Raw genomic sequence first — 20,717 nt, forward strand, 5'->3', positions numbered from 1 at the left:
CCTCTAATCCGTTCTGTCAGGTATCTCCATATTGACTTCCATAGTGGTTGTACCAGTCTGCACTCCCACCAACAATGGAGAAGGGAGGAACCTAATAAATTCAATGAATGTAAACACTATATGCCTTAACATGAGTAAGACAAATAATACCACCAAGTATGAAAAAAGGGATAGGAGAACAAGCGGAGGAAGGTAGAGGGGGAGAGAAGAGGAAGAGAATTAAAAAAAAACAAGCTGTAGGGCTGGGAAATTAGCTCAGTGGTTCTGCTGCCTGCCTTGCAAGAAAAAGGACCCTAGTTTGATCCCTGATACTAAAACAAACAAACAAACACAAAAACAAGCTGTAATATGTACATATAACCACTCCCAAAGATAACTGAAAAATACATGAATTGCAAATATGTATTATATTAATTAAAAAAAAAAAGATATGCCCCAAACAGAGTTTCTGACACCCACCACGAAGGTAGATTTTTTATGTCAACCTGACTGAGCCATGAGGTCTTAGAATATCTGGTCCAATGTTAGTTTGGATGTTTCTATGAGGGTGGTTTTGAATGAATTTAACATTTAAATCAGCAGACGGAGCAAAGCAGACTGCTCTCCGATGTATGGGTTTGCCTCATCCAAGGAGAAAAGGAAACACCTCTGCCTGGCAGCCAGGACACTATTCTTTCCCTGCACTCAAGATTTTGACAACTCTCTATTTTCAGCGGGCTTCAGACTTGGATGGACTACACCTATCTCTCTTACATCTCCAGCTTGCCAAATGTAGATCTTTGGATTCATCAGCCTCCATAAACACACAGGCCAATTACTTACAATAAATCTCCATATGGTTCTCCCTCTCTGGAAAATACTATCAAACCCGTTTCTTCCAGAGTCTTCACCTTAAACAGTAACCATACACTTGCTCAGGGCAAATAATCCAGAAGACACTTTTGATTCTTCTATTTTCACTGCCATCTTCTTGCAACTCTAATGACAATGTTTACTTTTTCTTTGCCACCCACACTCCATATGGCAGGGAGATATTTAAAAAATGTTGATCAGATCAATTCATAAAGTCCAACTCTCTTTCACTGGGCACAAGCCTACTTTTCTATTATCAGTTGTGTGGCCCAGGTTAGTCACTGAGCTCTGAGAACTTTAGAAAGTTTACCTATCAGAGACAGATGTGGAAGAAAGCTCAGAGATCACCTGGTTCAATTATTTAAGAGTTAAGAAGCCTCACCTTCCAACATCTCACAGGCACAGCCAGGCCTAAATCTCATCTTTCCATTCAATTTAGATCCATTGCTGTTTTTACTAAATTTTATCTTAAAAAGCAAACTAAATTAAATAAAATATAAAAACATATAATAAATTAAATAATTTGATACAAGCACAAAGTAAAGCAAATTAAAGCTGAATTTTTAAAACAACTAATTGTCTCACTATGTGGTAGCAATTATCTGTTGTCTTTGATAAAAACAATACAAATTACTGTATAACTAATTCAACAACTAATATCTACAACATTTTGGTTATAAAAATAACATTCATTAGTGCATGTGGAAAGGATATAAAGGAAATGGAACGTTATGAAAATATTAGTTTGCCATTTCCAAAGAACAGGAATCAAAAGAGGATCAATATCTATGCTGTCCTAACTTATTAGCACTATCTCTGTATACATGTTATTACTCTAGTTAAATTTTTTTTCCTGCTGAGCATGGTGGCACATACCTGTAATTCCAGCACTCAGGAAGCTGAGGCAGGAGGGACTGTTCCAAGTTGGAGGCCAGCCTGATCTATACAGTGAGTTCAAGGCCATCCTGCACTACAAAGTGCAGCCCTTGTCTCAAAAAAGTTTTATTTGCTAAGCAAATATATGTTAATTCTAAAATGTCACTTAAAAAAAATCACCAATCTGGGCTGAGGATTTAGCTCAGTGGTTCCACTGCCTACCTCACAAGCGCAAGGTCCTGAGTTTGAGCCCCAGTACCAAAACAAAACAAACAAACAAACAAACAGAAAAACCATCAATCTTTTAATAATTAAAGACATACAGTGCTGGTGAGGATATGGTGAGGGAGGAAAATGGTATAGGTGCCTTAAAATAAGCATCGTAGTTTGTCAAAAAGTTAAAGATAATTACTGTATGAGGAAGCCATTCTGCCTTTGATTATATACAAGAGAAAACTGATGAAAAATCCATATAGAACATATGCATGAATATTCCCAGCCACACTTCAATAACCAAAAAGTAGAGACAACTCAGATGACTAAAAACTGAAGAAAGGATAAACAAAAGGTGGCATATCTATACAAAGGAACATTATTTGGCAATGAAAAGGAAAAGACCACATATGAATAATTCCATTTATCTGAAATACCCAAAACAGGGAAACTGATAGAAAGGAAAGCACAGTTACAAGAGGCTTGGGGAGGTGATGTGTATAGTAATTGCTAATGCATGCTGATTTTCTGAGGAAGTGAATACACTCATATTGATTATGATGATGACTACAGAACTCTGAAATATACTGAGAAGTATTGAATTATACACATTCATTGATATCTTTTGGAGGGCAAACCATATCCAATAAGTGTTCTTTTCTTGAAGGCACAAGAAGTGGAAGTGAGCACTGCTAACTGCTATTGACTCTGGTCATCTGATTTGAAGAGTCACCAATGAAATCTACAGATGACACCACATGTTGAATTATTAAATCAAGACAGAGCCAGCCAGATCTGAGCTCATTTTACCTTCTTTTGATTTCTGAATGTACCAAGTTGATATGTCCAGTAAGCTTCACAAAAGACAAGTATAAATATTCAGAGGAACACAGCTTACAAAGACAAACAAGAGACAATTTAAACTTGAACAGTCAACCTTAGCTCAGATTTTTAGTAGTGGTAAAAGACTTACTGGACTCATATACACGCCTTGATGTACATCACCAAACTGGCCTTCTCCAATACATCGTCCAAGTTCTATTCTTTCTCTTTGAATCTCATAATCCCTGGCTGCAAAACACGACCCACACAGCAATAATAAGAAGTACAATATTCCAAATACATAAACAACACTTGATACATAAATCATCCATGAGCAAAAACTTCATGTGTAGTATATCAATATATAAAAAGGCTTTAAACGGAGTGGAATTCTCTTAACACTTTAAAAGGAATTTCAGTTCTGGTAGTGGATAAAAACAATGAACTCTGTTAGAGGTAATTTATTTTTCATGCTGTTCTCAGGAGTCAATGAATGTCTAATTTATTCTGTATCTACTTAATAGTTGTCTAAATAATTGTACCAAGTATTAAATCATATGCTTAATAAGAAATATTAATTTAGAAATTCATATATGAAGGCTTTAAAAACAATTATTTAAAGCAGTTATTCTAAAAATAACTAAACTTTCTAAATACAGAGGTGACATAAAATAGTGTCATGAGTGAACTTTATGTTTGAAAGTTTAAGAGTTTTCCACATCATGATAATCCTATCTCTACATTATTATTGAGCTAAAAGAGTTTAAAGAGGTAGTTTCTGAAAATTAATTTCAAAATTAGATCACTTCAAACAAGGCTGAACATATCAGAATCAACTCTTGAGAGCATGTGAGCCTCAAAGTAATATATTAAATTGTGAGTCACACAAAAAATCAATTACTTAATAGACTGTTGAGACACAAAGAAAATACCTACTAGCAACATAGTAGATTGAATATTAATTGAACTAACTACCTGATATTTTAATCTATTTCAAGTAAGACTTTCATCCCCATAACCCATATTGTATGTATTTCATTAGTATTGTCACCAATGAAATAAACCAGCCATGTATTTAAAACCTTCCCTATGGTGGTCAAATTAGAAGTTGGCAGAACATTGGGCCCAGATTTTACATAACTGTTTTCCTCTTTAAAATCACTTTAGCTAGTAATTTCATTGATTTAACAGTATGAGTAAATCAATGACAAATAATTTGAAAATAAAAGTTAAATGAAAACTGAAACATCTCAAATCACTCCAGTTGCAATTGCAAGCAAATGCAGTTATTTCAAAGGAATCCTGTTACCTTCATCTATTCCATAGCTTTCTGTATTGCAATTAAAAGAGAAAAAAATTGAAGACCTTGCTTAGAAATAACTAATGGCAATTAGGTTAACAACAACAAATTTGGAGTACATTTCACTAATATTATTTTCTTAAGTACTGTTAAGTGCAAACACAAGTAAAAAAGAGGACTAAACAGAAATAAAAACTATCTTAGTTAACTCAATGTTATTTAAGTAATGCCTTTAAGTGTCTATCTCATAAATTCCTGCTTTATAACTCATTTTTGTGGGATTTGGATAAAAGGTAGCTTTGTCAGACATTTACTGTCAAGTAGGGACAATAAATATGGAAATACAAGTGTGGTTTCTCTGCAGAAATGTACAAATGACTAAATGGCTAATCAATCCTCCTCCCTAAAGACCCCCCCCAAACTAACCTGAGTTTAGACATTCTTCTAAATTGCTATTGGCAGTTAAAACGCATACACTTGGATTTCAACTCTTGCCTGGCTTACAGTAACTCTCTGATAAAGGACTCTTGAAGGACCACAAGGGGCCTGACCAGGAAAACACACCAGAGGCCTGGTTGTTTCTTTTTATTCTGGTAATGTTTCATTGTACATAGAAAATCCAAATGATAATATTTCTAAAAGTATTTAAACAATAAAGAACTTAAAATATTTACTGAAACCACTGAACTCCCACTGAAGTGTTAAGGACTCAGGCTGGAGGCTGTCTGTATTGGTTAGTCAATGACAGTAATGAATAATTTCAAGGGAGAAAAGCAATTCTTATAATTTAAATATTACTTTAAATATTACTAATTTTCAACAGAGGGAAAATAATCAATATGATATTACCACAGTGTCAGAAAACAAGATTACAAAAACTTTATAACTCAACTAAATTAATTATTACAGACATTTGTGTTTTAGGTTTCTCATCTAAGAGTGGACAAAGACAGAATTCCAAAGATTGAGAATATTTCTGTTAAGCACTCAAAGAGGTTCTCAAAGGATAATAAATATCTAAAATTTTTATATATGAGGTGCTATCCATCAATTCTGATCAAGAACAAAATGAGAAGTCTACTTACTTGAAGGCATGGTGTAAGTGTCTTCTTCATCTATAATCTCAGCATAATCATCTGTCTCTGTAAGAAAGGAAACAGATATATTGGTAGAGGCTAAGTATTTGACATCTTGGCCTCTAATATCATCTGAAAAGGCAACCTCTGCCTAACCCCTTACTATGCTGAAATATTCTTAAACCACTACTACTCAGTTTTTCTTCATTACAGTCATTTATGGAAATAAAAGTAACATCATGGTCCAACATGTTATAATACATAGGCTTGTTTATCGGAGAGCAAACGGGAACACAGAAAGCCCTTGTAAAAAACAGAAAGTTACAAAATAAATATGTGTAGGATTCAAATTAACCCATCTGTACTGACTGCACAACTCTCCTTTAGGTACAACAAATATATGTTTAAAACCACACTGTTGCCTACTGGGATGTAAACAAGATGGGCAGCTTCGAAACCAAGTATGACTTTACTAATTACTCAACATAATCTGAAACTTCTTCAGAGAACAAATGGTGGCCCAGTTTTTGAAGAGATTGACTGGGCTGATTTATTTCATTTATTCAGAGTTGAAGATTGCAATCCTGTAATTTATCTTCTGTAACTTTTAAACTCAGATATTTGAAGTGTACATATTCATGTCAAAAATGTAAAACAATTTATCAAAAAGAATAAAGCAAAAACAAGCAATGCATTAAAATGAGTAATTTTTTGAGATACTGTAATGTCAAGGAGTTTTAAAGTTTCCATTCATTCCTTCTGGTAATGCAGTAACTTAAAAATCTACCACCGCATTAATAGAAAATTAAACAAAACCAAACACCACACTCCTTTGAAGAAAACAATTATTCCTCTAAACAACCTTTATGCTAGAAAACCACAACTTCAGTTGTTTTCCTCTTTCTGGGAAAAAGAGAAACCTTAGATGTTCCATGTGTAAGGACTATGATGCTAGGCCTTTCATTTCTGGGAGTCATTAAGTTCTTTCTGCCAGCTGACCTGATTTGCCTGTTTAACTCTAGAGGCACTAACAGCTACAAGTATTTTCTTCTGTGCTGCCATTAGTACTTCACTAAGATACTAAAGGTACAGAAGTCAAAGGTAATAGAGAATGTGTATCTTTCCCAGTCATTAGAACGTTAATTGTTGCACATACTATAATGGTAATGATTGATATTAAATGTGTAACTGGAAGAATTTATGTAATCATTATCAAAAGTGATTAAAATCTTCCATGATGAATATATTCAATATATGTCAGAAATAAATGCTAAAAAAAAAATCTGGCTGGTAGAACATAATGTCAATAAATCAGTTCTCCTTAAGACACGAATCACATAAAGTTTTTTTGTTTGTTTGTTTTTTGGTACTGGGGAATGAACATGGGTCCTTGTGCTTGAGAGGCAGGTGGCAGAATCACTGAGCTAAATCCCCAGCCCCACATATGGATACTTTTGTGTGATTCATATATTTATAAATAAACACTAGTTACAGAATTAAAGAAAAAATTAAACCATAATATTCTTTTATTTCCATATTTTTCACTTATCCTCTCCTCCGTTAACACTAAGAACAGCAAATTGGCACTCCATAGGCCTTCAGCTTTGCTTTTGTGTAAGAGAGTTTATCAAAAGAACCTGTAAATAAAAGTCTGGGAGCTGTGCAGAAACCTGTAGTAACAAAGACTAAACATGGAGGAATCTGCCCTAGTAGCCAAGACAACAGAAGCCACATAAGTCACACAGATGGACGCGTACTCATCATTTTTTCCTTATTTTGGTAATTTAACAAGCTCAGCTTTATGGTACTCCTCAGAAAACAAATGCAACCAAGGCTGCATTTCCACAAAATGGCCTCAGTTTCCTTTCATGTGAAACAGTATATGCCTTTGGCTGGCCCTAGTGGGCAGGGTTCTCAGTGGGAAGGATAGTCAGACTTCTTACATCTGCTGTCCTCCCCCAGCTGCCCTGCCTTAAACTGTTCAAGGACTTCAACAACCCTGCACTTGGCTTTCAGTTTGACTCACCAGGCATTTCAGACTCCACATCACAAGCACCACAGCTTTGCTGGGTTGCAGGGGATTACAGCAACCTGTCCAGAAGCCAAGTAATAGGTGTATACTGCCTGCACAAAGGAGGGTATGAAACTGACAAACTGACGATGACAGCAATAGCAGTGACCTCAGAGCCAGCACTTACCATGAGCTGAAGTTGGCTCCCAAAGTGCCACCTATTCAGAAACCTCTCCTCAACCTAATTTACCCCATCCCTTTTGCTCTTAATCATGTTCCCTGATTTACTCTCCTCATTACCTACAAATACCACATATTATTTTGTTTCTTTGTTATCTGTCTTTTTACTTCTCCAGAACAGAGTGTTTTCTGGAGAAACCTCACAAACTTTTTACATGTAAAACAGCATCTGGCACAGAAGGCAGGACTTAGAGGACAAAGTGATAAAGATGACTATATTGCAACAGTCTACTAATAGGATGACGCATCCCCAGACTGTGTTAGTTAAGGTGGCACAGACAATGAATGGTAAAGCTACTGCTATGCATGGAACAAGCCACACAAACATTTGACCTCTGGGAAGTCACTTCACCTAGCTATGCTTTTGTTGTGACCTCACATGTAAAATAAGAGCATTACTGACCGGTGGGGTGGTTATGAGGATTACAGGAGACACATATAAAGTTGAGATGTGCCCCTGCACATGACAAACAATCAAGACATAGTAGGTCCTGTCTCGTTTTGTTTCTTGTGAGGGCTCTCTGGGAGGGACCCCTGGGAGTTCAGGGGCTGAAATTCCTGTGTGCTGATTCTTCTAATCAGTTTTGGTTTGCCTGTAATGCCTTCAAGGACTGTCACATAAGACCCCCAGTAGAGATATCAACCCCTAAAACAATTCTGAAGGAATAAAAATAAAGTGCCTAATGTGTATCAGGCTAGCTTATTATACCGATTTGGGAAGAATCTTGTTGCTTACATTTCTATTAGTTCATAAAATAGCAGGAAAGGGCCTGTAACTATTAAAAGAGCTATGTGAATGTTAAATAAAACATGGGGGAAAAGCTATCTAGGAATTAATATTTGGGGTCAGAAATTTATACTTTGATGTAATGTGAACAGAGAATTTTACTGCAATGCATTTTATGGGTTGGCTCTTATGGCAGAGTGAAAAATGCTGAAGGGACATGAATCTTGTGAAGATCTGTAAGCCTTGGGCTGCGGATTTAGCTCAATGGCACCATGCTTGCCTTGCAAGTGCAAGGTCCTGAGTTCGATCCTGGTACGGGGGGGGGATGGGGTTTCTAACCCTCTACTTACGAGTTCCACATAGCAATTCTCCAATCTATCTTTATCTCTATGTCTATCTCTTGTCTTTATTTGTCTGTCTCTATCTGTCTCTGTACAGGTTCAAAGGAACCTTAAGCATGCTAGGCAAGTGTTCTACCACTGAACACATTCTCAGTCTCCAAGAATTCTTTTTATTGCATTGGTTCAATTTTACCCTTTCATAGTTTTAGGACCGTTAAGAAAGCAGGACATTTATATGAGAGAGGTATTTTTACATAGTCAAGGACTCTGAAAAATTGGAGCCCAGTCTGAAACTGCCTCCCCTCTCCCAAAACAGGAGTACTATAAAAGAAAAGATAAAGAAAAAAAAGGAAACTATTTTAAAGATCTGGCCACAGATGAGGAAGTTATATGTACTCTTCATGTAATAATGATAACAGGGCTGTAAATTTATCATATACTAGGTAGTGTCATAAACAACTATATACTATTGTTGAATCTTTAGTGGAATTTCCTGAGGTGGTACTACTATCATCCTCCCTGTTTTATAGGCAGGAAGCTGAGGCACAAAGAAGATATATAACTTCTTAAGGCCCCAAAGTCACTCAACGGCAGGCTGATATTCAGCAGTTTTCTAGCATAAGCTAGGGCTTTAAGGTACATGTCATTCTTTATCATCTTCCACAAAATTTTCAGAACTTTCATTTGATAGACCAAATACTTTTTGCTTTGAAACTATCAAAAGTTCCTCCAAGGATATTTTGGGAAGTTTTTTTCCCTTAACAAGGGCAGAGTTTTGCTCATAGGAAGGTTCATCTAAATCTGTGAATATGGAAAGGGATTTCAAGATGCCTGGTCCATGGTTAAAGATTAAAAATACAACGTTAAAATATGGGTGCAGTGGCACACACCTGTATCCTCAGCTATGCAGGAAGCTGAGGCAAGAGGTATTCATGGACCCAGGACTTCAAGGCCAGCCTGGCAACGTAGTTTTTTTTTTCTTAAAAAAAAAAAAGTAATCAAGTATTTAAAAAGGAGGCTTTAGGCCTAGAGATTTAGCTCAGTGGTTCTACCCTCCTCCCTCTCAAGCACTAGACCCAAGGTCCATCCCCGGTACTGGGGGTGGGGGGGGAAGCTGAGGCAAGAGGTATTCATGGACCCAGGACTTCAAGGCCAGCCTGGCAACGTAGTTTTTTTTTTCTTAAAAAAAAAAAAGTAATCAAGTATTTAAAAAGGAGGCTTTAGGCCTAGAGATTTAGCTCAGTGGTTCTACCCTCCTCCCTCTCAAGCACTAGACCCAAGGTCCATCCCCGGTACTGGGGGTGGGGGGGGGCTTTAGAAATTTGGATAGCATAATTTGAATGGCATAGTAAATTTAAAAGATGGGAATCTATTAAGAGGACAGAAACTAACAGCTCAGAAACCATAGGGAACACAAATATTAAGTTCTCATTTCAAAGCAAAGTAAAAAGAGACATAAAGTTACTATTGAAGTTGTGAACAGGCATGGGTGACATTAAACACTTATGTTCTGTCACTTAAAAGGCCTGATGCCTCTGGAGCTGTTGTACAGAGGTTCCATTTGGCATTTGGGGAGAACATATTGGCTTATAAATTCCAGGAACTGCACAAAATTCTTCAAGCTCAAAACCTTACCAGCTAAATAAACCTGTATAGTATTCCATGTCTGAGGCAGACTGTGATGCTCTCTCTGCTTCTCTTCCCTTCTTGGCAGCATCTGTGCGCTGGTGTGAGTATAAGCAATTCTGACAACTTGTTCCCTTAACGTGCTTCCCTGATGCTCCCCAGGGAGATGGGGCCTAACGAGAGAGCTAGGAAGTTTGATGGGTCATCTATCCCTTGCACTAGTATCTTTATAGTGACTATTATTCAGGCAATTCAGAAGGACCAACCACTTAGTCTCTTAATCCAACCTCAAAAAACCAGATGTGTCATAAAGTCCATGACACCACCAAGCAGTACAAAGAGTTGTTTTCTGGGAGCCAAGAGGAACTCAACTTTGCTCTGTAATTAACTAGCTTTTGGGAGCTAAGACTAGGGACTGGCACATTTTCTCTGTAAAAGGACAAGTAGGGAATTTTTAAAGATTGTGCTAACTATACAGTTTTTCTGGCAGTTATTCAGCTTTGCTGTTCAAATTATTGCCTAGAAACAGCCACATGTAAACAAATGGGTTGGTGGGGTTATGTTCCAATGGAACTTTACTGATGGATACTGAAAAATAGTTTTTCTCTCTTTCTTTCTTTTTGTTTTGTACCAGGGATGTTGCTTGTGAGGCAGGTGGTGGCATCACTGAGCTAAATCCCCAGCTGTGGTTTTGTTTTGATGTTTTCTCCTGAGCCATTAAAAATGTGAAAATACTGCTAACTCAAGAGGCAATACCAGAACAGGTAGGTTACTACTAGGTCCATAGGCTTTACTTTATGAACTATGACCAAGATAAAGTGAGTAAACATTTAAGGCTTCACTTGTGAAACAGGGTAAGTATACTTGCTTTGGCTGCTCATTCCCATTACTGGAAATTCAGATGTGGTGAAATATATGAAGTTTAGAGTCTATCACTAGGTGGTACATCTGTTTGTAGATGTTTAAATTTGTATGTTTCACAGTAATCCTCACAACTGTCAAGTCAGCCCTTTTCCAGAGGCAGATGCAGTGGACAGAACAATATGCTTGAGGTCATTCAGTAGCTGTTGACAGTGTAGGGCAGTTGTTAAACGTGAGGCTGAAGCCCAAGACCTATATACTAATCTCTGACCACTTTTTTCCTCATCTGCAAAACAGTACCTCCCAATGATACTCTCAAGGGATTGCTGAGAGTGAGGAATCCAGTAGGTAAGATGCCCATACACAGCAGCCTCTCAATGAACAGCGCTGCTAATTTGTAACTATCAAGAAATCAATCTAGAAAGAGAGCTTAAATCTTATGGCTTCAAATCCTGTGAAGAATAAGTACTTTTCTAAAGTTGTATTTAGTTAAGGTGTTTCACTGTAATTGCTTTGTTCATTCAATGCAAGTTATCAATCTCTATCATAACAAGAAATGAATAGAGGTGAAATGATCAGTGCAAACATTCTTTCAATCATGATGGGAAAATATGCAACCCTCTCTCATTTTAGCTTATAAAATCTCACTCCTTTGGTGTAAAGAAGTATAGAGGTTCATACAAACCGTATATGGAGTAAATGAGAAACATAAGACACTAAATGTAATTGAAATATTTCTATCTTACCAAGTACTGTCAACTGTTTGAAAAAACATCATTGTTGAAATTTTCTTAATGTCAGTTTGACTCTTAAAGATCACTTTTACTTAATATACGATGTATGTGTGTATACATATATATTTTTTAGAAATTAGTTTCTAAGTGCAACTAATTTTGCTTAAAAACCATTTTGACAACTTCCTAAAAACTCTATATGTTAAATAATGAAATCTAGAAAATTTAATATGAATATACACAACTCAAATTTACTCCTGTGATATTATTTCATGTCAAAGCCCTGCCTAAATGATGAAGAGATCATTATCTCACAGTATTTTCTGCTTGGTTCTGTCGGATCAAAACCACATTTTGCCTTTCATTTAACAGTGGACTGTATTTCCATAAATAATTATCTCACAGCAGTAACACAAATGTGAAAATAAATATTACCGTCCCCACTAATTTCATCTGTAGATCCAGGTGGCATGCAAAGAAAGGGGGAACAGGGAACAGAGGGAAGAAGACAGGAAAGAGGAGGGAAGAGAAAGGAAACACTATTAAAATGACAAGTAAATTAAAGCATCAGAAAAATAACAAAATCACCCCCAAAGTCTAATTCAAAAGATAAAGATTGCAGTAGTAGAGTATTTACTTGAATTGAAGAATATTATGCTAAGTTTTACAATTCTGATATATTATATGAAGTCATATATCAGTATTGTAGAGTTTAAATTAGTTTCTACTACACTGAAGAAATTAGCTTCTCACAATTAAATGTTAAAAATGGCTTCTACCTTGCTTAAAGAGAATTTGTGTACTCTTAGATAAAAAGAAGACTAACTAATCACTAATGTGCATATTAAATGACAACTAGGGGAACAAACCCATGGCATATCTATCCCAATGAGCTGATGGAATTTTAATATCACATGGGAGAAATACTAGGCCAGGCCTGTTACTAAGAACTGTATGGGACTACTGGACTTGAAGCTCGCCAAATCTGTACAAAACAATTTTGTTCTAAACATTTTGGAGAAATTACTGTTTCAACAGTCATAAGAAAATAATTCCTTTCTAGAAAATTCTCCAGATGGCATGCCTGCCTCATCTATGGGGCAACCCTGAACATCGGTCCCTAAAGCCCAAAAAGCAGACACCTAGGGTTCACCCTATCTCCTTCATTCAGTTTTATGATGTATTAGGAAATCTACTCAGCAAAAAATGTAGTCTTGCCAACTCCTGTGAAAAAAACACTTGGAAAAACATAAAACTGGGAAGCTACTTCTTACCCTGGCATGCATTAAAAACTAGCAAATAGGCAAACAAATCTATTCAAGAGAGCAGCCCAAAGAATGTGAGATGCAAAATCTTTCCCCCAGTTATCACTTCTAGACAGGGGAGAGCACATACACATACTCAAAAAGGTCTGATCTGTTTAGGACAATCTATAAGCACATGGTTAGAGTTAGTGTCATAGGAATGCTTTGGTTAATAGGAGAGCCTATACAAATTCAGCGCAGTACCGGTAGGAGGAGATTCATGGGAACAGAAGACCAAAGGGAGAAAGCGCCTAGCTTTCTTAACTTTATGTTGGCAGTGACTGACTCCTTTATAAAGAGACAAGAGGAGGAAAGAGAAAAATAGAAACAAATTATTTCAATACAAGACAACCTTTGTTACATTTTAAGGCACATCTATTAAAACCAAACAAAATTACAATGTTTTTCTATGATTACTGGTATACCTTGTTTCTTACTATGATTGACTTTTGGTTTAAAAAAACTGGTATTTTAAAATGTGATTTCATATTTTAGCAAAGATTAACAGTGGATACAAAAGAAGACATAATGAAATGCTCCCAGTTCTGGAGAGCCAGCTGCTGAAGGTACAGGTATTTTTAAAAATAACAAAGCCAAAACAAAATGAAACACAAACAAAAAGACCAATAAGTAATTCAACAATCAAGAGCATCCAACCATAAAGACAAATTTGTAGAAAACTAATGGGTCTCCTTGTGAAAGAGCTGTCTGAGCAATTTACCCCAAATCATCAGCTAAGACAGACACACAGATCTGGATTACCTGAACATAAAAAACTGGTGATGAGGATGTTTGAATACAGAGGCTGCAAAAACTTGCATTATTTATATTCATTTGCTCACTCTTTTATGTACTCAGAATTAATTTGAGAGGCAGCTTTCTCTAGTTAAGCAATGAGAACAGAGAAGTAAGAATTACAGTATGGCAACAGTGGCACATGTCAGTCAAGATCGACACACACAGCTCTCAGACACATAGAGCACCATCAATACAAGTCCTGACATCAAGCATGGACTCAGAGAATGATGGTCAGCACCATTTGGACTCCAAGATGGCAATGATTTAATTTGACAGTACCAGCATACAAGGAGTAGGAATAAGAACTGAAATGTATGCTTCAGCTAGTATTTTTCAAATAATATGTTTGTCTCCGATGGCGTTTACTGACTTTATCTTACTGCTTGATTTGAAAAGCTACCTTTATCACATACCACATTTCCGGACTTCCTATGTGGCGTTAGAGTACAGTGCTCTCTAGTCTATTGGTGAAGATGGGCCTGAATTAACAACTAATGCTCTATGTGAAAATGGATGGGATTGTGGATTTGGGTGTGGGAGGGGAGGATCAGCAGGCAAGAGCATTATGGGAAGTTACTGGGATGAAATATTAATAGAGAATGTGGACAAAAGCATAAATTTCTTTATTTTGATAATGATAACTATGTAAGATGTCTCTGATCTTAAGAAAAGCTCAAGCAAACTAAGCACAGAGGATTTGAGTAAAGACTTTTTGAGACTACATTTACTATTTGTATCATAGCTTTCTAAGAAGGAAATAATGATAAAATAAAAATACAAAGAATATGGGCTCTGGAGCCAGACAATCTGGATTCAAACACTCTCTGACCTTGAGAATGTTATTCAAATTTTGTTTGTTTTCTTAACTGTAAATCAGAATAACAGAAACTACCTGAAGAAGAGCTGAGGGGAGGATTCCCTGGGCAGCTGGCTCCGAATAGTTACTTCACAAGTGCCAGCTCTTATTTCTTCACTATTTTTAAATGATGGTATGCATATTCTCATATTAACTTAAAGGCATGTAATTTTTTAAGACGTTAAGTGCAACTTTTCTTGAGTAATAGCAAGAATATTATCTTAAAACAGAAAAAAATGTGTTAAGACTTGTTTTAGGGCCAGGGAATTAGCTCAGTGGCACCATGCCTGCCTTGCAAGTGCAAGGTCCTGAGTTTGATCCCTTGTTCCAAAAAACAAACAAAACAAACAACTTATTAAAAGCAATCATTTTCACTGTATTTTTGGAGCACCTACCATGAGCTATGCTATCATATAGGTCCTGGGATTACACTAGTGAACAAAACAGGCTCTGAAAGCCTTAATTTATTGAGCTTCGGTTCTAGTAGAAGAGAAAGACAAAATAAATGATACAGCCTGTCAATATATAAGTGTGTGAGGACAAACAAAGCAGAAGGGGGACAAGGAGTATTTTCACGTAGGGCTGCCACCTTAAATATGTAATTATAGAAGGAGGCGTTTTTGCAAGGATCTTCAGGAGGAAAGGTAGTGGCCCTGTACATATCTGGGAAGGCCGGTACAGGCAGGGCACCCAGCAGACATGCAAAGGAACAGCATGGTGGTCAGCATGGTAGATGAAACTTTAGTATTTGGGGGACCAGAGGAAAGGGCAGGCACACTCATTAAGGTAACAGAGGGCCAGGGAGTCTAAGATCTTGTAGCTCATGATACATGTAGTTTTTATCCTGAATGATGTTGAAGCCAGAAGACAGAAGTTAGGCAGATAGGACACAGGTCCTGAATAGTGAACCCAAAGTAAACCAAAAGTCAAGACTTAAGTGCATTAACTTATCAAAGGAACTGAATAATTTACTTAAGCACAGAGTATTGGGGACAATAAAATACAAGGGACAAATAATAGGTCCTTAAACAAATGGGAGAAGCCTTGGAAGAAGTGAAATACAAAACAAAGTGGCTTGTTTCTGGACATCAAAGGCCCACCTGTAATCAGCAGCATTTCTGTGTTCTATCATGTTCACCTACATCAAAAACTGTATATAAAGCCCCTGAACTTAAACATTTATGGTGCCTGCTTATGGAACCCTTTCCTGACAAGCAGGGAGCTTTTCCTTTTATTCTTTTTATTAAACATACATTTGGCCATTCCCTATGGCTTGCTGTTTTGTCAGCTTCATCTTTGTTACCCCAAAACAAGAACCTGGGAGCTGGAAGGAATTGGTTGCAATGTCAAGAAAGAATAAATAACGTGAGCTACAATCTCAGACGTTTTTATTTTGAAAGAGTTTTGCTTAGTTATCCAGGCTCACCTCAAACTTGTGATCATCCTGCCTCAGCCCCCTGGGTACCTGGGAAAAGTATGCACTACCACACCTGGCTTCAAACATCTTTAAATCCTAGTAAACAGCTTATAGGGAACAAAGGGCCTAGAGATGACAGGATAGAGAAAGCAATGTCACAAAAACATAATTCACATTAAGAATGTAGGAACTGTGAATTAAGTGCCATAATTCTTCCACAGACAGCTGCAATTACACACCAACAAACAGGAAAGACTAGATTAACAGACACAGGAGGGGCACTGAGCAAATTCAACAATGTTTGTTTGACTCATCTGGACAAAACCAAATGTAAAATGGGGTAACTGGGGCAATTTGAACATTGGCTATCTAATACTACTTTTTAAAAAGCCATTTTAAAGAAATATTTATAGGTGAAATATGTCTTGGGTTTGCTGTAAAATAACCAATGGGAACTGTGTATGTAAGAGACTGGGGGCTGAGATGAAATAAGATTGATGATAAAAAAACAAAACAAACAATACAAAACAGAACAAAACAAAACAACCAAATACAAAGCTAGCCAGGGATTTAGCTCAGTGGTGTAGCTGCCTGCCCTGCAAGTGCAAGGTCCTGAGTTTGATCTCTGGTACCAGAAAAAACAAAAAACAAAAAACAAAACACCAACAACAAAAAACAGTATTGGTGCTAAGTTTTTTACCACTGAATTTGGGTGATCTGAATGTGGAAACATATTACAGAACTCTATTCTCTCTTCTGTATATGCTTAAAATTTCTATGAAAAAATGTAAAGAAATAATTTAGAGGCATAACATATACAGTATTTATTCATTTCTATGGTTTGTTTTGACTTGTTCAGTTTTATTTTAATTTGTAATTACTGTACAGTCACCATATGATACAAACAAGGGGTAGGGGCAGGGCTGAGGTCTAATTCTAGCATTATATTTGAAAGATCAAAGCATCTCTCTGAAAAGTAGGAAAGAATCAGACCTTTTGATTGCAATCTAATAATCAATTGTTTAAAAAGCTTATTAAAGTTTATTAACATTTTTAATCAGTTTAGCCAGGGGATTATACCATGTGTCAAGTATACTTGTATATACTCCAGTGTACTTACAATGGTGAAGCATACACCATTATGAAAGACAGAAACTCAGGTCTTTTCAAAGTTCTTTCAGAAACATTTCATACCCTATATAATACAGAAGCTGTGGGGGAGAAGAAGAGGAAAAACTCTCTTTGGGAAACAATATTTATTGGACTAAGGTAGCAGAGGACAAGAGTTGTAAAAACAAAATTCATCATTTATATTTTCAGTTGGTCTTTTAAAATTTGAAAGTGCCTCAGTCTACTCCCCGCCAGGCAGGTCTGCAAGTTCATCAGAAATTCCTGAAGCTGAAAACTTAAATTCACAACCCTACCAACCATAACACACCAGCCAGTGGAAGTCTATGAAGTCAAGGTCAGCTGTAAGCTTCTGAATGGCTGAGTCTCTCTCTTAACACCACATCAAACTAGAACAACTTCCAGTACTCCAGGTAAGTAACATCCAACACCTGACACTTTACATACATGACTGTTGGTAAATTGTGACTACATCATAAAGCATATAATTTATAAAAGTGAACTTCATGTGTACTAGGTAATAATACCCTAAAATTATTAATATTAATATTACCCTAAAATTAGGGCAAGGTTTTTCTTCCCTCACTCTAAATTCAGAAAAGCTGGCATTTAAATCAAGTGTTAAGCAGAAGAAACTATCCTGAAAACCATGGTATTACTAAAACTGAAGCTGGAGTATACAGCCAGACACAAGTAGCTGTAAATCCTGAACACAGGATTTGTTTGAATTTTAAGAGAAGAGTCAGTACTATAATAATTCCTGCTAAATGAGGAAAAACTACAATGGACATACAGTAAAATACTGCTCCAATTCACACACATCAAGTGTTTGGAATAAATCAGTGGGATTTAACAAAGAGCATGAGCCTTAGTGTTCAAGATCTGAGTTTCCATCCAGCTACTATTCATGAACTATGTGAGCCAAGTTAAGCTGAGAGTCATAATTTCCTTATCTATAGAGTGGAAATATAGTGAAAATGTCCTATGGTTAAGATAAGACAATGCATGTGGACATGCCAGGAATAATGCCCGAGTCTCATTCATATGTGAATAACTTTTTTCTTTACAATGTAGTGGCACAGCAATCAATGTGCAATAGGCCTAGTATGGAAGAGACCACAGGAAAATAGATGCAGTCATTATTATATACTCTACCATCTTAAATTACATAGAACACTACGATTTAAAACCACTTTTCCATGTATGATTCTTTTTTTTTTAAAGGTAGGGTCTCCCTTTGTAGTTCAGGCTGGCCCTGAATTAACTAATGTAGCCCAGGCTGGCCTAAAACTGGTGGTGATCCTCCTGTTTCAGCCTCCAAGTGCTGGGATTACAGGCATGTGCCATCACACCCTGCTCCATGTATGATTTTTTAAAGAACTGCAATGAAACAGCTTAATGCATTTATTTTGTTACAGTTTTCCTTAATAATTTATAATAATTTTCAGTCACTAACTTGAAATACCTAAAAGTAATCTTATATACAAAAATTATGCTGTGGGATTAATAACCAAGCAAAAATAATCTGTTAAATTTTTAAAAATTTGCAGTAATTCTTAAAAAGTATTCCATGGTGATACATTTGTCTTTTGGGCACAAAGGTCTTGGTAGAGACAAAGCAAACACTTCTACTGGCAGATGAAAAAGATCACTGGACTCATTCATTTTCATGATAAGAGAAACAAAAAGAAAAAGTACAATTTATAGTCTTATCATGTGAAGTCCAAACAAGAGCCACGGACATAATGTAATGGCATCAGCCTCATGTATTTTTGATTGTCTAATATTTTACCTCCCAAGCAAGGGTCTCCTTACCAAAAATAAACTCTCACAAACATAATAACAAACCAGATTCAAGTCTTCAAAATATTTGAAATTCAGTTTATTCACCTATTTGAAAATATCTGTATTTCCATACACTCACAATTCTAGCAGGAACCTCATCATGCAGGTCACACCTCCCTCTCTGAGTGCCACCTATAGATCACTCAGGACTGACTGCAACACCAGGCTCTTGGATACATGCTAAGGCCTATCTGAACTCTACAATAGGCCTAAATTTCCTTTTTAGCACCACAGAAATGTGAAATTCTATCAAGTATTTTTCTGAATCTCTTCTAATCTTACTTTTATAGAGAAAGATTGTCTAAATTTCAAAGATGAACTCTCCTAAGAAGTGCATCTAGTGTACTGCTTGGCATACAAGCTATTCAACTATCTGTTGAATGGATTAATGTAAACGGGAAATATACAACTAGAATGTCTATCTGTAGGGCTTGTTGCAGTAAATGAACTAAAGTATGATCAAGGAGAAGACGATCTATGTTGCTTGCATATAGTTAAGACTGCAGCCTCACCCCAATGGCCTTCAGAAAGAACAGATTTGTAATGGAAAGAAAATGCAAGATTCCACAGGGCCTGGCAGGAGCAGGGCCTTGGCCACAGAGCATCAGTATAACAGGCCAAACAAGAGGTAAAGGACAACAGAGAAATAACCTTGGGACTTGTTAATATATTGGTCTTCTAGGTTATCAGCTCAGCAGAAATATTCCTATAAATGCTGAATATCAGTGTTTGAGCTAAGTGTACCATCAATGGAGTGTGCACAGGCTTCAGGAAAATGTTAAATTTTACAGTCTTTGTGAAAGGTAGAAAAATACCATACTAGTTAGTATGACTCTTCCTAAGAAAGCAAACAGTGGGTAAAATGACTAAGGACTAAAAGGACTCTAGATAATTAGCCACATCATTAACTATCCACTGAACCCTCATCATACTATGCCTTTACTATAAATCAGCCAATGCGACATACATCAGAGTATCACTAGTTCTAGAGAACAGAGAGATGGTAACATAACGATAAGAATAGGGTGAACAGGAAAGTTCCAGCAAAGATAGAGAGAAGGGGACCAGAGTATCCATTTAATGTGGCTGAGAAACAACTGAACAAGAGAAGAGCAGGAACCAGGTAGCTGGCCTTTGAGGGCTGAGTTAAAGATCCTGGGCATCATCTGATGGGCACTAAATTTTTACTGAAATTTTCTGAGCAAATAATTGCCTATTTAAATTAATGTGATAGCAATCAAAGAAGTAAGAGGGAAGGAAATATGATCTCCTTGTTAAGGTACACCCAGGAAAAAAACACAAAGTCAGAATCATAAGAAAGGATGGGGGTTGAAGCCAGATACTCAAGCTTCAGCACTCTATTTTTTGCTAGGTATGTAACCTTGAGAAAGTTACTTAACCTCTCCGGCACTAAGAGAAACAATCTCTTTTGACTGTTTTAAGGGCAAAACATAAACCAAATAGTGGAACAGCATTTCTTGCAAGTGCTCCTAAGTCAGCTAACTTTCTTCTTAGAGTGCCTCTAAAACAGGATGAAAAATTGGAGAACACAGAGGAGGAGTTGGCTAGGAAAGTAAAATGCAGATGCTTGTTGGTGATCACCTGCTAAAAGAAATGCTGGGGTTCAAACCTAAAGAACAGAAAGTATTGACAAAAGGAGACTGGCAATGCAGGAAGTTGTGAAGGTTTG

General features: G+C 36.6%; 1 protein-coding gene across 20 annotated transcripts in view; it reads right to left on the minus strand.

The window, feature by feature from the left end:
- Positions 1–20,717, minus strand: part of Ptk2 (protein tyrosine kinase 2) — a 265,206-nt gene that overhangs the window by 91,820 nt on the left and 152,669 nt on the right. For 10 of the 20 annotated variants that reach the window (XM_033760874.1, XM_033760884.1, XM_033760887.1 and 7 more), the window contains 5 exons: positions 13,188–13,271; positions 12,115–12,132; positions 5,149–5,205; positions 4,073–4,093; positions 2,915–3,012 (listed from right to left, as the gene is read on the minus strand). In XM_033760874.1, the coding sequence (XP_033616765.1) occupies positions 2,915–3,012; positions 4,073–4,093; positions 5,149–5,205; positions 12,115–12,132; positions 13,188–13,271 (278 nt within the window). The remainder of the gene's footprint in view (positions 1–2,914; positions 3,013–4,072; positions 4,094–5,148; positions 5,206–12,114; positions 12,133–13,187; positions 13,272–20,717) is intronic. The other 10 variants (XM_033760882.1, XM_010639200.2, XM_010639197.2 and 7 more) reach the window with 5 other exon arrangements.

Source organism: Fukomys damarensis, unplaced genomic scaffold, assembly GCF_012274545.1.
Source record: "Fukomys damarensis isolate Sample0158 unplaced genomic scaffold, DMR_v1.0_HiC HiC_scaffold_5, whole genome shotgun sequence".
Classification (NCBI taxonomy): domain Eukaryota; kingdom Metazoa; phylum Chordata; class Mammalia; order Rodentia; family Bathyergidae; genus Fukomys; species Fukomys damarensis.